This window comes from Xiphias gladius, chromosome 8 (assembly GCF_016859285.1).
Source record: "Xiphias gladius isolate SHS-SW01 ecotype Sanya breed wild chromosome 8, ASM1685928v1, whole genome shotgun sequence".
Taxonomy (NCBI): Eukaryota; Metazoa; Chordata; class Actinopteri; order Istiophoriformes; family Xiphiidae; genus Xiphias; species Xiphias gladius.
The window spans coordinates 15,699,011-15,714,479 of NC_053407.1; the positions used below are offsets into that span (position 1 = coordinate 15,699,011).

Sequence of the window (15,469 nt, forward strand, 5' to 3'; positions counted from 1 at the left end):
TGTTCTTTACATGGAAGTTGCTATTACAACTGATATGTTGTTTATCATACTCTGTAGCCATGCTATTGTTCTCAGAAGTGTTTGTGGAAAGCAAGGCATACCAACATATGGGTTTTGTTTTTTTGTATTTTTGTCATTTTAAAAAATGAAATTCCTCGTTAAAAGATCTTTAATAGTTTTAAGTTGCAGTTGAAATTTGTCGTTGCTGTATTAGAATTTCTTACAGCTATCAACGTTTTGTTTTTTTTTGTTTTTTTTTCAGCTTTTTTCCTCTTTAGGAAATGCTCTGTTTCCTGGTTTCCTTCAGGTCGTTGACCCACTGATCTCTGGATTGTGGTTTCAGTCTCTTTTCCTCTAACCATTGCTTTCAGGAGAGTACTTTGTTTCCTAATCTCCCTATAATAAAACAAATATAGAAAAATTTGAATCTACAGACACTCGAAAGTATCACAAATTAATACATATATAATATTTGTGGTCCATTTTCCGGGCACATCACTGTTATCCCACACGTACAGTATTAAGAAACTGAAGCTTGGGTTTTGTTTTGGGGGTTTTTTTCCCCTTTTCCATCTCACCACGTGTCAGACATACATTACTTATTTTTTCGACATACCCATAAAGTTTGATGAACATGCAGCACTCCTTTGTAAATTTACAGTAGGAGCTTTAGTTAAGCGGTTTAGGGTCTAAATCATCCTTATTCACCACCAAAACTCATCTGCAATTTTAAACTTTTGCTCATCTGAACCTTCCTATCTTTCTTCCAGTCGCCTAACCAATTCATCAGGTATCTTAACCTCAAAGGTTTACGGAGAAGTTTCTCTTTGTGTTCATATTCTTTGCACATACACAAAGGTATTAGAAGAAGTGGGGTAATCTGCAGGAGGTGAAGAGCTTTTATTTGATAATCTCAACAGACCTACTGTAATGGACTAACAGATTGCTAATTGGAAAAGCACCTTTACATGCTGTCAGATGCTGCATTTTGTACAGGTGCTGAAGAATTGAATGCAGGTTTCTCTTCTTTTTTCCCTCTTCATGTTCTGTCACCAGCTTTCAGGATGAAGTGCATTCACTTTGGTGATCCCTTCACTTTTCATATAGCGCCATCAGCTCATGCTTTCACTTTCACCAATACTTTAATCTATGAGTAAAGACTGGATAATTTAATGATTTTCTCATCAGCCTGTACTTTGTGGTAAGAGCTAATTAGCAAAAGTTACATTAGCATGCTAAAATGCTAGACAAAGGTAGTGAGCATAAACATACCTGCTTAACATCAGAATGTTAGCATTGTCATTGTGCACACATTAGCATTTTGACATGAACAAACTGCGCTGCATCCTCACTGAGCCGCTAGCCTGCATGGTTATAAGCACTCCTTGTTCGAGCAGTCTGACTGTTTTTTTGGATTTTGCCATAGTTTTTGGGCAGAGGTATCTTAATCCTAACTTCACCATCTTGAATTTTATTCCTAAACTCAACCATCTCAAGGCTTAAAACCAAAACCCAACCCTCTTGTTCAGCAGGCCAGTTACAGCAAAATTACACTTCAATAACTTCACATGGCTCATTGTTTCAGTCAAACAATAACTTTACTCATGTTCAGAGAGAAAACTGAGGCAGCTTGTAGAGTAGGCAAAATCCAACAAGTAACGCTGGAGTACACTATGTAAAAGTTTTGAACATACAGTACTCTGCAGCTCTTTAAAGGGTAATTCTACACAGAACCACACAGGGTCCAAAACAGCCGCTGGACTTTTCTCTGTGACTTTAAATGGTTGTGCATTCTGTGCTCCCGTGATGTCATAGCAGGTGTTTTACCATTGACCGCTGAAATAGAACACCCACTGTGACATCACTGATTGGAATGTCTGGTCAGACTTTCTGCCGTTATATAATTTTAACTCCAGTGAGGAGAAGTTTTGTGTGATTTCTTGTGGATTTACCCTTTAAGAGAATACAATCTCATTGTTTGTAAGCAATCAAAGAGAATATATTTTGAGTAATGACAAGTTGGTATACGTGTGCCATTGTTACAGTGGGTGAATAGGTTGTATTGTTGAAAAAGCTAAAATAATTTATATATAATAAGTGTGATGTAAAACATTTTCTTAACAGTGCCTTGCGCATTCAAGGTCACTTATCACTGTCATCTAGACTAATTATGTTGTATGAATGTAACAGCATTGTGTATTAGAATTTGTCAACATTAATGTGTGTTGTTGAGTCTTTTTGTGTGTTTTGTGTGTTTACATACATATATGTGAACATATGCGTGTCTTTCCTGATGTGGCCCCTGTGCTGTGTATCTTGTGTATGTATAGTATTCTGTCCTCTTCCAAGTCTTGGCAGTACCTACAGCGCGGCAGAATCAGACTGTAGTGTTTCTTCCTTGCTCGATGACCTGTCCACCTTTCGCTGTCTGTCCATCCGCCCCGTCACTCTCAGTGCTTACGATATTATAGTAACATCACTTACTAAATGTGATAAAAATGGGATTACAACGAGCCATCACTCTCAACAGCTCTTCTTCGTCTGGCTCTAATTCATCCTCACCCTCACTATTCTTGTCTGCATCTTCATCTCCCAAAAAACCATCATCATCCTCATCCCCCATCGCGTGGCCATCCTGGGTGTTTCCAGAGTTCGCTGAGGGCCTTCTGTCGTGAGATAGACTACCACCGTCTGCACCTGGGTTTTCTGATTGGTCTGTTTGGTCCAGTGAAGTGGAGGGTTGGTCTACCTCTGTCCTAAGAGTCATAGATGTTCGCTGTGGTGTCACTGGAGGTGTATCAAGGGGTGACGCATCCATATGTACCAGCTTAGCTTTTAAAGGTGCATGCTTTGGGATGGGTGGGGGTGTGCTCGTTTGCTGGGGGAGGGATGAGGGCAGTAAAGGTGAATATGGGGGTGTCTTCACACAAGGTTTGCAGAAGGGTTTGTCTATTTCTCCTGAAGCAACCCGGGTGTGACTGCATGGAAAACTGGAGTGAGAGGAGGGGCTGGTGACAGGGTCAGCAGGGTCATCATTGGTGGTTGTTTGTGTAATTTGGGAATCAGGACAGGTGAAAGGTGGAGTGCTAGTGGCATCATGGATTGCAGGGCTTGGACTGGTGTTAGGTAGTGCCTCAGTAGGGTCCAGGGATGTAGCAGGTGGTGAGTCAAGGTTTTCTTTGGGTGGGGCAGCATCCTGAGCTATGTGTGTAGGGTTCACATCCACAGTGGCTGGGTGAAAGGTGGGTGAACTAGAGGAGCTTTTGGTTGGTGTAGAAACGTCGTTATTGAAGATCACAGGGCTGCACACACTTTCAGTGGGGATGAAGCTGGTGTCAGGAGCAGCAGTCGTTTTGAGAGGAACGGGTCCTTGGCAGGAGGGATGGTCTTGGTGGGTGTAGACAGTAGGTTTTTCAGGGAAACTGAAGGAAGGATTGCAAGTTCCATATTCCTCATTGTTAAAAGGTACTTCCTCCATGTGTGGCATGGCACTGCGGTGACTCACCTGAGGAGTGACCATAGTCATTGAGTCAAAATTTGGAAAAAAAAGATAGTGTGGTTTTTCGGGGGGGGGGTTTTTGCCCCATCACTATAGGTGGTGGGGTGAGTGGGAGGAGGGTTGTGGTTACAGCATGATGTAACACATTGCTTCAACATGCTTATGTGGTCAAGTGAACTGTTATGCATCCACTTGTGGATATACTCATGCGAACATGCTTCACCTGATTAGATTAGATGCCAAATTAGTTTGTTAATATCATTAGTTTTGCAGGAATTTCATCATAAATCAAAGTATTGGACAAATTAAAATTTTGACCCGATGATCGCGCCAAAAGTTATACCACCAAAGTTATAATTCATCTTGAGGGAAACATGGATGTCTGTACCACATTTAATGGCAATATATCTATCCATTAGTTGTCTAGACATTTCACTCAAAGCCACAAATGTCAGGGGATCATCAAAGTCACTACAATACATCATCTGGGAACCATGGGTGTCTGTAAAAATATTTTGTGCCAATCCATCTAGTGGAGGTTGAGCCATTGGTTGTGAAAACCGACCCGCTAGAGGTGCCAGAGAAAGAGTCAGGGTATCACCAAAATCAGTAGGATTCACAATGAACATCTGCACATAGGTGTTGAGATATTTCAGTCTGAACCAAAGTGGTGGACTAGCTGACCAACAAACCGACAATGCCACCCCTCGAGTCATGTGACTAAATAATAGTAATAATAAAAACTGTATTGTAGAGAGGAGACTGGTGAATGATCTTAGTTGAATGTGACGTGTAGATGCCAGGCATCCCAACAACCATTAAGGGGAAGACAGGTTAACCTTGAGGGACAATGGATTAGTGAATTACTAAATAAATGAATGTCTGGATGAATGAATTACTGGGTGAGCACGTTACTTTCCAGATTTATGAGGTACCTTCCATCTTCAAATATAGACTTATTTATTTTTAATAGAAATTATGGCAGTTCACCTTCATTAGATCACTGGATCAAATTTATTGTTAAGAACTATTAACTATTAACTATTCTACACTGAGTAATCACACAATGAATGGTTTAGAAAGTAGTAGTTTATAAAGTAATAGGACAGGAAATCAGGACGAGAATGAAGAGGAGCAACAAGAGAAAATAAATAACTCACCAGTTGGAACCACCGTAAGCTCTATGGGAACATATACAGTAGAGAATATTTCAGAACTTATTCACAAACAGATCCTGCTAAATACGAACTTACATTTTAGTCATAAATGATCTCACCACATTGGGGTGTTTGCCCTGGGCCACACAGCCTCTCTCCAGTGGGTCCCTCTTTCCCTTGTGTTTCTTCTTCAACCACATCACGATAGACAAGATAAATCCAAGTACAGTCATGAATACCACGCTCAGGAACAACGCTTTGCCCACAGTACATCCCGTCAGGCGCTCATCTCCCAGTGGACTACGAGGGACTGCAGTGTACACAGACAGACATAGAGTTTCAGTCTGCAGGCTCTTCAGCAATCAGTGGTGTATGTGAGCATCTAAGTGTGTGTCCTTACTTGATTGTCCTTCAGATAACACCTCGATCACTACAGTAGTGGAGGTGGCATCACCTGACTCCTTGTCAATAGCTGTTACCTGCAAAGTATTTTGACTGTTTATCAAATCATCTTTTTTTATGTCTGTATTCATTATGAGATTTTGATGAAAGACAAAGAGGTTCTGCCATACAGTGAACTGGATTTGTATATAAATATTCAGTAAAACAATGTTTTAGTTGTTGCAACAAGACATGTGTCTTATTTTTGGTAATTTTAAGAGATAATGGTTGTTTTTGCTTTTTTGCTAATTAACTTAAATTGTGTATACTTTACATTACTGCTGATCATTTTGCAAAACAGATCACAAGTTCTTCAGTTTACTTCCAACCTTCCAGTTCCAGTTGGACACAGACAGTTAACCTCTATTAATTGGTTTTCTTATTGCATTTATGTAATTATACTACAATTAGTCATGTTGTTACGCATGTCAAAAATACTGTGTATTATTACCTATAGGATCTTCTATTTTTTACTCTTAACCATCTGATCAACCCAGTGACTCAGTATCATTCATGCAACGTAGGAAATCAAACACTTACAGTATTTTAAAGAAAAAAAAATCCGTATGTGAGCTAACACAATGTAAAATTTACAGGAATTGTAGTTACTGGTCTAAAACATATGGCCTTTTCAATCAAATGCGTCATTATAACACTAGGTTTGAGGCTCACCTCTAGAATGTGTTTTTGTTCTGGTTTGAGTTGATTGGTCCTGGCGATCACAAGCCCCTGCTGTGTGAGTTGGTAGATGTCTGTGTAATTGGATGTAGGACTTAAGGTGAAGTAGATCATGGGGTTGAAACCCTGTCAATGTGCGGAGAAAAGGAGGTGATGGGTAACAGAAAACTAAACAAATACGGAACAGCATTGGTCATTTTTGCATCATGATTGCACTGTGTGTGTGCACGTAGCAGTGCATACGTGGTTAAAGTCCTGGTCTTGTACATGTAACATCAGTGCTTTGCTGCCATAGGTATTGACCAGAGAGGCAGCGTTCCTTCCAGCTGTAACAAAGCCATGATATTCAGCCTTCTCAAACTCTGGATGAAACTGGTTCACTGCCAAGACTTGGACCAACACTGTAGCAACAGAGTACTTCCTGGGGTCATCATCCTGGTATGCCTAATAGGGACACAGAGGGAGCAGCGAGAATGGTATCGGGAGTAGGAAAGAAAAGTTGGTATCTTTTAACCCTGCTATTAACACGGAGTATGTGGGTCTTACCATGACCTGAATACGCAGCGCTGGAGTTGTGAGTCTGTCTCTCACCCCACGAGTCAGTTTCAACTCCCCTGTCTCTCTATCCATCAGGAAACGGCCATCATCGTCTCCTAGCATGAACACCAACACAGTTACAGACGCACACATGAAAGCACAGCACATTTGAAATATTAACTTGTATCGGTATGTATGGTACCTGAGAGAATGGCATAACTGAGAGGAGAGCTGAGTCCTCTGTCTCCATCCACTGCATGAATGGGACCAGGAGAGAAGTCCAGCACAACGTCCTGCGGCGTGACACGCATTTAGTGCTCTACTAATCAGATCCTCAAAACACCACACATTATTGTTACCATAAATATTAAGACAGTAGCCTAAGTAGCCAGGATCTTGCAACTGAACTTTAGTTTTGGCCGAAACTGAACTTGTCAAACTTCCAGATGATCTCAGAGGGTTTTCAGAGTCAGAGATAGAACTTACAATGCAATTACACAATGCCAAATTCAATATGAATGCTAAAACATAAGAGCGCCTCACAAATAGGGAAGTAATCCTGCAATTTATGACTCCAGATATAACATAATCACACCACTGATATTCTTTCGAAGCCTTAGAATGGTTCCAGTGCTGCAGTTTTGGCAAGTAATACCTGCGTTGCTGGGATTTTTACGTTTTCAAATAAGTTAAACAACTGTGTGTTATCTCCTCTTCCCCATAAAACCCTTTTCAAACCCATTTCATTATCTTAAAAATGCATTGGAAAACACAACCCAGGATATTATATGGACATCCTACAGTATATAATACTAGTAATATGTTTGTGCTGAGATTGATGGAGGGTTTAGCCACTGACCTCTTCCCCTTCTGTGACGTTGACTGTGTACACGGGGCTGGTGCAGATGCGACTGATATCATCTTGGAAAAGAAGGATGCAGGGCAGGAACTGTGGATACTGGTCATCTCCATCCACGACGGTGATGGTGATGTTGGTGCTGGTGTTGAAGCGCTCAGCGGTGCTCATTTCCTGAGATAATGACAAGTCAAGTTTTCTTTAGAGGATATCACACTGGTCAAGCGTGTTCGATGGAGAAATGGATGGATGCATGAACTGACGTATGTTTCATCTCCTGTAGTAGTAATCATCAGGAGCATCAGGGAATGAAATCTTGACTTTGGGATGGATGATAGAAATGTTGAGGTGAATTTCCATGTTTAGATGAATGTATGTCAAAAATGAAATGCGCATAGCATACCGAGGCGTGGATGGTAACACTAAGCAGTGTTTTGGTCTCATAGTCTAGAGGCTTGGACAGGATCACCTCTCCACTGTTTGGGAGTTCAACCTTGAAGTACTCCGCATCCGGCTGCAAGTCACACACAAAAGCATAAACAGTAATGCAGTGATTGTGTGTATGTGCGCCTTCTTGTTAAGACTATGAAGCGTAAAAGAGGAAAACTCACTGATGTCTGGTCGACAGAGTAAATGATCTTGTCGTTATCCGCATCTGTGGCCTGGACAGTAAACACCACGGTATTCACTGGAGTCAGCTGGAAATCACACAAACAGCCACACGGGCAGGAAACACTTCAGACAGTAGTAGTAGTGCTTTAATCTTGTATGTTTTGTGTGTGCATGCACAGATTTGTGCGCATATGTTTGCGAAAGTGTCATACCTCACTGATAATAAGAGACTGGACAGTGTTTTCTGCAAACACAGGTGAGTTATCATTCTCATTAACAATCTCCACCATGATCCTGTACACACTCTACAACAACAGCAAAAAAAAAAAAAAAAAAGAAAGACACATACAGCTTTGAATGTGGGATGACACACTGAGGAATTATGAGTGGGATGATGGGATGGAGTGTACCTGAAGTGTGTCCTCCTCATAACAGGACAACTCAGCCATTAGGACAGGACCCTGGGCCTGGGAGGCGGGACAACAGAGAGACGACAGCAGATATGCACAGATGACCTTCATTTAATATGATAAAATATTTAAACACAAACACTGCGATCACGTACTTGAAACAGAGTCGTTAAAATCATGATAACCAAAAAAGTAACTTTGTGAACAGGCTAGTGCCAAGGCAGTAACACAGAAAAACTCTTAATTTCTAAAAGCACATGAGATGGAAATATCTTCAAGCTATTTTCAAAATAAACAAAAACTTAGGCTTCATGGCCTTCATAAACATATATCTGTTGTGCACTCGGGCATTTTCCTACCTGTTTTAATTTTTTACCTGCATTTACCTAACTTTATGTCATATAAGTGTACTGTATAAGTGTAGACAAATAAAATATTAATAGGTTTCTATTATTTGATGTTAATCGTGCATGATTATATGTATACCAAAGAACATTAAAAAAAAAATTAGGGCACATAACACACTTTATGTATTTCTTTTCTTTGATTACAACATAGAAAAATGCACATCCCAGTATTTTATCAAGTGCATTGGGAAGAAGGCAACACATTGAGTTGATGCTCTCAAACAGATTGTGTAGAATAAAGTGTATTTTGCACATGGAGCCTATTGGTCATATGCTAAGTATACTTGATGAAGATGTAATGCTGGTACTTTGTAGCTGTTCATTTTCTTTTTAAGGATGGAGTGACAGAGGTAGATAGACTGGGAGACAGAGAGAGAGACTGCTAATCTGGTTGGCGCTTTAACAGCTTCCATGATGTAAGATGGCTGGCTGGGAAGAGGATGATGGTAAGAGAGATTGTGTTTGGTCCAAGGATGAGGTTGTGAGGTTCAATCTGTGATAGTTTGTTCTAAATTTAGAGACAAATTCCTCATTGCAGCCCCACGCAATTACAAGTGCTCCTACATACTCAAAGAAATAGGACCGCGCACATTAAATCCCTAATCCTTGAAATATATTCATGGCTTCCTGATTATAAGAAAGCTCCAACACTCAGATCAGTGTTTCTAGGGGGATATATCATGAGTCATTACCTCTCGGTCAAGAACCTTGTCCGCTGATGTGTTCAGCCGGATGTGTCTTTCATCCAAGACGAACCAGTCCGCATCCTTTCCATCCAGGCTCCAGTGTATCCCCTCTATTGTGGTGTCAGCTATGAGCTCAGCAACAACTTCGCCCGCAAAGCTGTTCTCTCTGACTGACGCAAATATGTCCTGACCGTCCAAACATCCACCCCACCCTGACATTCCTGTCACACAGACACATGTGCAGAGGGATAGAAACCCATTCGTTCTGGCCTAGAAGCAAACTCTAATAGGATCAAATGTGAATTGGCTCTACCTGTGGCTGTGTGCAGACAAAGGTGGACCAGCAGTGAGCAGACTAGAGCCTTGGCCTGAAACAAAGTCCATTTCAGTTCAGTGAGAGCCATTCCTGGGCTTGGTCAGGCCTCAGGATCTAGTTCTGTCTGAGTGAAGAGAGAGAAAAAAAAATGCAAAGACTTTTAACCAAACATAGATATCCTTTCATCTTCTACAGTGTGGCAACCCGTCTTAAGTATCATCATTTGGTTAAGACCCTCTCCTAATGCACAAATACACACACACACGCTATTCTGTCCTATAATTCCCTTTAATCCCCTGTACGTGGTTTTCTGCCTCGCTTTCCCCAGTCTGAGCGAGCAGACCAGTAGAATAGTAGCCTGCTATCGTTCTTCTCTTCATGTTTCTCTGACTTGGTTGCTCTTTTTACCTTTCCCTGTCAAGCTCTGCAGACAGGTGCTCTCCGAACTGTAGACTCGCCTGTTAATCTGTTAAGACTGACAATATACTTCCTGTAGCTGTGGCTTTCTAAAGGTTGCATTTTCTACAGGCGCAGAAGCAATTCTGCCCTTATACACATCTTGACCCTATTTCTTGACCACACAATTCATATTCAGATATATTTCAAGTAAACTCAGCCGTGTGACTTCATGTCTATCATGCTCTTGAGAGTCTCTGGGTGCATCGATGTGTGTGTGTGCATGTATTTGAATAACTCTGCAGCTACTGTGAGGTAAATTAACACATTTAAGCTCTCTGGTACACACTAAACTGAGTCAGTGTTATCATCAATATGAACGCAGACCGTCTGTACGGCTGTTCAGCTGACTGACCTGTTGATGTCAAATCCTCTGTTGCTTGTCTTCCAGTCTCCATTTGTTCCTGAGTTGTGATGGAAGCAGCATCTCCGATTCTCAAACGCAAAATCCCGAAGAGCAACTCTCAAAACGCCATGCTGAAGCTTTTAGGAATAAACAAAGTGAAAACAACAACAGATAACACCGGCCACACACACGCTGACACACACTAACGCACACACTGACCCCCCTCCCCACACACATTCAAAAGCAGACAGCAGCTTATGGTGTGTATTCTTGGATAAACGTCAGCTTAAAGTCTAAAGCCTTTGGGTGGGGCTTACCTGGTCAGGGACAGAGACTGTGCCGATCAGATTAAAGATGGCAAGAGCCTGGCAGTGAGGTCAGAGACCAGGGTCACAAGTGAATTTAAGAGATTTGTCTGGCACAAAGACACTTGACCTTCACAAACAGTTTGTCTTGCAATCAAAGCTCAAAAGTCAGTGTCCAGTCAGCTCTTGTTCAAGTTGCACTTGCTATATAACAGAACATAACTAGAAATGGCATTTTCTTTAGTAAATTAGGTCCTGGCAGCTTGTCTCACACTTTAAAAGCACATGTATATTTCAGGGCACTGCACAGGTTAGAACTTGTTACAAGAGTCTCAGTGTGTGCTTTGTACTACGCAGCTTGTTGGATTTTGTTCAATTAGCAATGTGTGACAACTAATAGGGCCTGACAAGGGATTAGCTATCAAACATTGGCTGTTCACCTTCTGAAGATTAACCCACATCCTTTTACACACTTGTCCCAGCATGCACAGGCACACGCACACACACACACACACACACACACACACACTCACAAAGACACACTACGAGAAGTGTGTTTCCACATATCCTTAAGGCTCCTGTGATGAAAGTAATCGTCTGGCTCCATGAGAAATGTTTTGGTTAGTGCAGATGTGTGAGTGTTTTCCATTGTCAGAGAAAGGCAGGAGGGAGCAGAAGAGTTTAAAGACTAAAGTGTGCCTCAGGGAAAGAAGTGGAACACTGTACTGTCTGTGTCCCCGAGAGAGAGAGTGCAGAGGACAAGCATTCCTTAGAGTATATAAATGTTTAAAGATGGTATTTCAAGATGCACCAACAATAGTGAACTGAGACACTGAGACTGTCTGTGCACTTTTGTTTTTTTTATGTTAAAATTTTGTCATAATACACTACAGTTAACAATATTTGAAAAGATTAATCTCATCCCCAGGCGCACAGATTGGGTGAGTGTCTGTGTTTATATGCTCTGATTGGACACGACCACTGGATGTCAGCAGAGATGCTGTTAAAAAGATGAGGTTGCTAGATAACAGCTGGCTTTGACAACTGCACCATCTGGACATCTGTTTTTTTCCAGAATGTGTGTGTTTTGTTCTTTCTTGTAATGGTGTCTCTTGAAATGGTAATCAGTAAAAACTGAGATGAACATTTGTGAAAGACTGTTGATTCTACTAAAGAAAGACATCTCACTGAATCAAAAATTACACATGGAATATTTTAACATACATGTGCATATTTATGCATATGAAATGGATGAGCATTTTGTTTCCTGTGTGTGATTATGTGTGTATATCTAAAACATTTCATGGGCAAAGCAAGATTTGCATAATGTACCAGTGGTGCATTTAATTTTCGGGAAACATTGCAATACCAAATGTTGCATTAAAAAGTATTATGACATTTTGTAAATTTAGAACGCTGACTACTTTTCAGTTTCTCACTTGGGTGTAGCACTAATCTACTTCTACACGACAGAAAAGACCCACGGCGTATAAAGTGGGTGTGAGAGCCAATTTTGTTCCTGTCAGTGTTCCTCTGGGAGGCATTTCTTGATTGTGAAGATTTTAAACTAAATTACTGCCTTCATAAAGTTCAAGTCTACATTAAGAACTAAATCCCTCGGCAAAAATTTCCGGCATGCCTCTAGTTTCTCCTGCTTTATCAAAGTCCTCAATCAGCCCTCTCAGCCTGGAAGCGCCGTGCCATCCAGAGGGACTGGGTGTATGTTGAAACGGCAATGAAGTGGAGACAGCAAGTCCCGTGGACAGAAGAGCAGATATAATCACCAACTGTATGGAAAACAAGCCTCTCTAGTCTCTGCTTTATCCATTAGGAACACCTGGGTGTCCTATCATCACACCAAAAACAATTCTGCAAGACACAGAGTCATAAAGTATTCCTGGGGGGGGCACACTAGGACTTCCTAGAACTTCCCAAAGTAGTGAAACATGACTTACCCCCGCCCTCAGTCTCTCTCCCTCTCCCTCTCTTTCTCTCTCTCTTTCTCTTTTACACACACAAAACATGTTAATTTTTGGCCGCTTCAGAATGGCTCCTCTCCAGTTTCCAGACCAGGTTTTTGCTGATTACCAAAACGGGGGTCTTTGGGAATCAACACCGCGGAGCATTGCTGGGTGGAGAGACTTTTTTTTTTTTTTCCTCTCTAAACGAGGGAAACAGGGGAACTAAGCTCACGGTTATCCTTCTGGGACTGGAAACGGAATGAGGCAGAGATAAGAGCTGGTGACCTCACATGCACTGCACACCTGAACTTTTTAACTTTTTTTTTGCACGAGTGCGTCTTTTTTTCCCCCAACTCTCATCAGAAAGCAAGGGCAGTAAATGTTGTCGAATTAATCATCAAACTTTTGAATCGTGGAGTGAAAGTGTGGGGTAGATATGGCCCCAGGGGGGAATGTGAGTGTGTGACTGCAGAGAAGTGACGCCCTGCCCGCATCCAGATGTTTCATGTTTCCCCCCTGCGCGCTCTTTGGAGAGGTCTGCTCGCGGAGGAACAGGGACAATTTAACCGCACAGTCCGCTGTCCATGGCTCCAGATTGGGTTAAAGGGACAATGAATATTATTCTTTCTGTGTAAGGCATTTGGGTTTTAGTACAATTTTTCGTCTGGAGAATGGAGAGCGGCAAACTGAAGACGCTTATGCTTCTAGGGATACCTTTGCTCTGGGTCTTTGCGCTGTCTGTGCACGGGCATGCTGGTTCAAACCACGAGAACGGTGAGTTTCCAAAAGTGTCACTGACTTTTTAGACATTAAATTTTATCTTTAAGTTTTATTTATGCACTTATTTTTTTTATCTAATATGGAAAGCATGTTCATGCTGCTTGTTAAAAGTAGTAGCACAACAATGTAAAGCACTCAAGTAGCCTCGTAAGTCTTTAATTCAAAATTATAATTAAGTGAAAGTACAGAAGTATTATCAGTAAAATGTACTTCAGAAGTAGAGTATAAGTACTCATTGTGTATATTTATACTGAAATGTATCATATATCGTAGGATTATTATTTCTCATAGATTCACATGTAAGCAGCATTTTAATGTTGTAGCTGTTCAAGGAGCTCATTTGAACTACCTTATATACTGTTGGGTCTTTTGCATCATGCATCATTTTATAAGATGATTATATATTTTATATGTAAAATCCTAATTTGCAAAGAAACTATATTTGCCACGTAAATGTAATTGGGTTAAAAAAGTGCAATATTTCCCTCTGAAGTTGAAAGATGACAACAGCATAGTAGAGAAATACTTAAGTAAATGTGCTTAGTCACTATACTTTCAGTCACTGTGGGATACTATAAATGTACACCCTAAACCAAATCAAACTTTTATCGTAACTTCAGGTTCCACTCACAACTGTGAGGAACTATCTTCAGGTTTAAGAAGCTTTATCAGATGCTGTGTTACATTCATAGAGATGCAGACAGATCAGACTGACTGTATCTTACTGGCCTGTTGGTGTTCTGTTTGAGGTCAGTGAAGCAGCCATGTGTGACCGCCCGATGAATGGCTTCATTCTGATTCCCTCTCACAGAGACTCACACTCATCATAACCATGAAACTGCAGTGTCATCCTCCATTAGACAGAGCATGACCTATTTCAGTATGGATGTGTATGTCACAAGTTTGACTCTCTGTTTTATCTTTTTCCTAGTGATTGACCTTCTGGCAGCTCTAAACATGTCCCACCACATTAGCGGCGTGGCCAGAGTGCAGGGTCCTGGCAGTGTAATATACAAAATACGCCCCAGAGCACCCTACCTGACACTACCTCCAGAATATTCCAAGTTCCTGTACTCCAACCTTCAGGGTAGCATTGGGGTGTATTTTGTGGGGCATCAGTCATCAGGCTCCAGTGCCACTCTTTTTTCTCTCTCATCTCCATCCTCACCCATTTTCCAAATCATCTCCTCCACCCTCAATAACACTCTACGTTTGGACTACCAGGGTGGAGGAGGAGCTCAGGATCTTGCCAGCTTTCACTTCCCCGGGAGAAACCCCTTCTCCAGTGAGGAACTGGTACAGTTGGCTGTGAGCCTGGAGCCTGATAGACTGGCATTTTTTGTAGACTGTCAAGAAGCTGTTACTGTGCCAATAAAAAGTGAAGAGAGGATCAACCTGGATCTGCCTCAAAATGTTGTCATCACTCTTGCTGGCACACCACGAAGGAAAACCAGCAAATTTAGTGTGAGTTTCTTTCACATGCTGCATACCCATGAATATTGACATAGGAACAACAAGAAACCTCCCTTTACTGATTTATTTACTATTTACTGTAACGATTCTGGATATAACAGAGATTCAGATGCAGAGAAACTCACAGGAGTCTATGAAAAGTTCAGAAACGCAGTGTCTTTACTGGACAGCCATGTGGTCATTTGCAGGTAGTTAGTCCAATACAGGCAAACAATAACAGGCAAGCAGTAGGCACAAATTCAGGAACCAAAAAACAAGGCAAAGTCACAAACCATGGAATCATACTTGAGGAGAATGCTGGAAAGTGATGAACATGCAAGATAGAACAAAGACAATCTGAAAGGAAACAGAGGAAACAGGAGAGTATATATGGCGTGGACTGACAGGAAACACTAGGGGCAGGTAAGTTGATTGGGAGCAGGTGTGGATGATCAAAGGGCGGGGAGACACACCGGGGCAGGTACTGAAATGACAAAACATGTGAGTATTTCAAAATAAAACAGGAAATAAAAAAAGTGAAACTCGACAAAATCTTACAGTACTGCGCTT

At 41.3% G+C, this 15,469-nt stretch overlaps 2 protein-coding genes across 3 annotated transcripts in view; one reads left to right on the plus strand and one right to left on the minus strand.

Moving 5' to 3' along the window:
* Positions 1-1,641: 1,641 nt before the first annotated feature.
* LOC120793808 (cadherin-related family member 5) lies at positions 1,642-14,657 on the minus strand. The gene is made up of 17 exons (XM_040134220.1): positions 14,486-14,657; positions 10,411-10,538; positions 9,597-9,723; positions 9,290-9,504; positions 8,191-8,247; positions 7,993-8,085; positions 7,780-7,866; positions 7,572-7,682; positions 7,172-7,342; positions 6,515-6,605; positions 6,322-6,428; positions 6,019-6,219; positions 5,770-5,901; positions 5,057-5,135; positions 4,776-4,966; positions 4,660-4,680; positions 1,642-3,505 (listed from the first exon to the last, which is right to left on the minus strand). Exons 3-17 carry the CDS (start codon positions 9,685-9,687, stop codon positions 2,477-2,479), a joined length of 2,676 nt encoding a protein of 891 aa, XP_039990154.1. The 5' UTR covers positions 9,688-9,723; positions 10,411-10,538; positions 14,486-14,657; the 3' UTR covers positions 1,642-2,476.
* Positions 13,072-15,469, plus strand: part of LOC120793807 (kielin cysteine rich BMP regulator) — a 28,147-nt gene continuing 25,749 nt past the window's right edge. For both annotated transcript variants that reach the window (XM_040134217.1, XM_040134218.1), the window contains exons 1-2: positions 13,072-13,441; positions 14,379-14,911. In XM_040134217.1, the coding sequence (XP_039990151.1) occupies positions 13,339-13,441; positions 14,379-14,911 (636 nt within the window). In that variant the 5' untranslated portion in view covers positions 13,072-13,338. The remainder of the gene's footprint in view (positions 13,442-14,378; positions 14,912-15,469) is intronic.

What these genes read in the sequence shown, in the direction of transcription:
- LOC120793808 (XM_040134220.1), bottom strand. Translation starts at nt 9,687, where the DNA reads ATGGCTCTCACTGAACTGAAATGGACTTTGTTTCAGGCCAAGGCTCTA. An exon ending in ATGAGGAGGACACACTTCAG is followed by an intron (nt 8,086 to 8,190) that starts GTACACTCCATC and finishes CTGTTGTTGTAG; the next exon opens with AGTGTGTACAGGATCATGGT. An exon ending in GCTTACGGTGGTTCCAACTG is followed by an intron (nt 3,506 to 4,659) that starts GTGAGTTATTTA and finishes GTCACTCCTCAG; the next exon opens with GTGAGTCACCGCAGTGCCAT.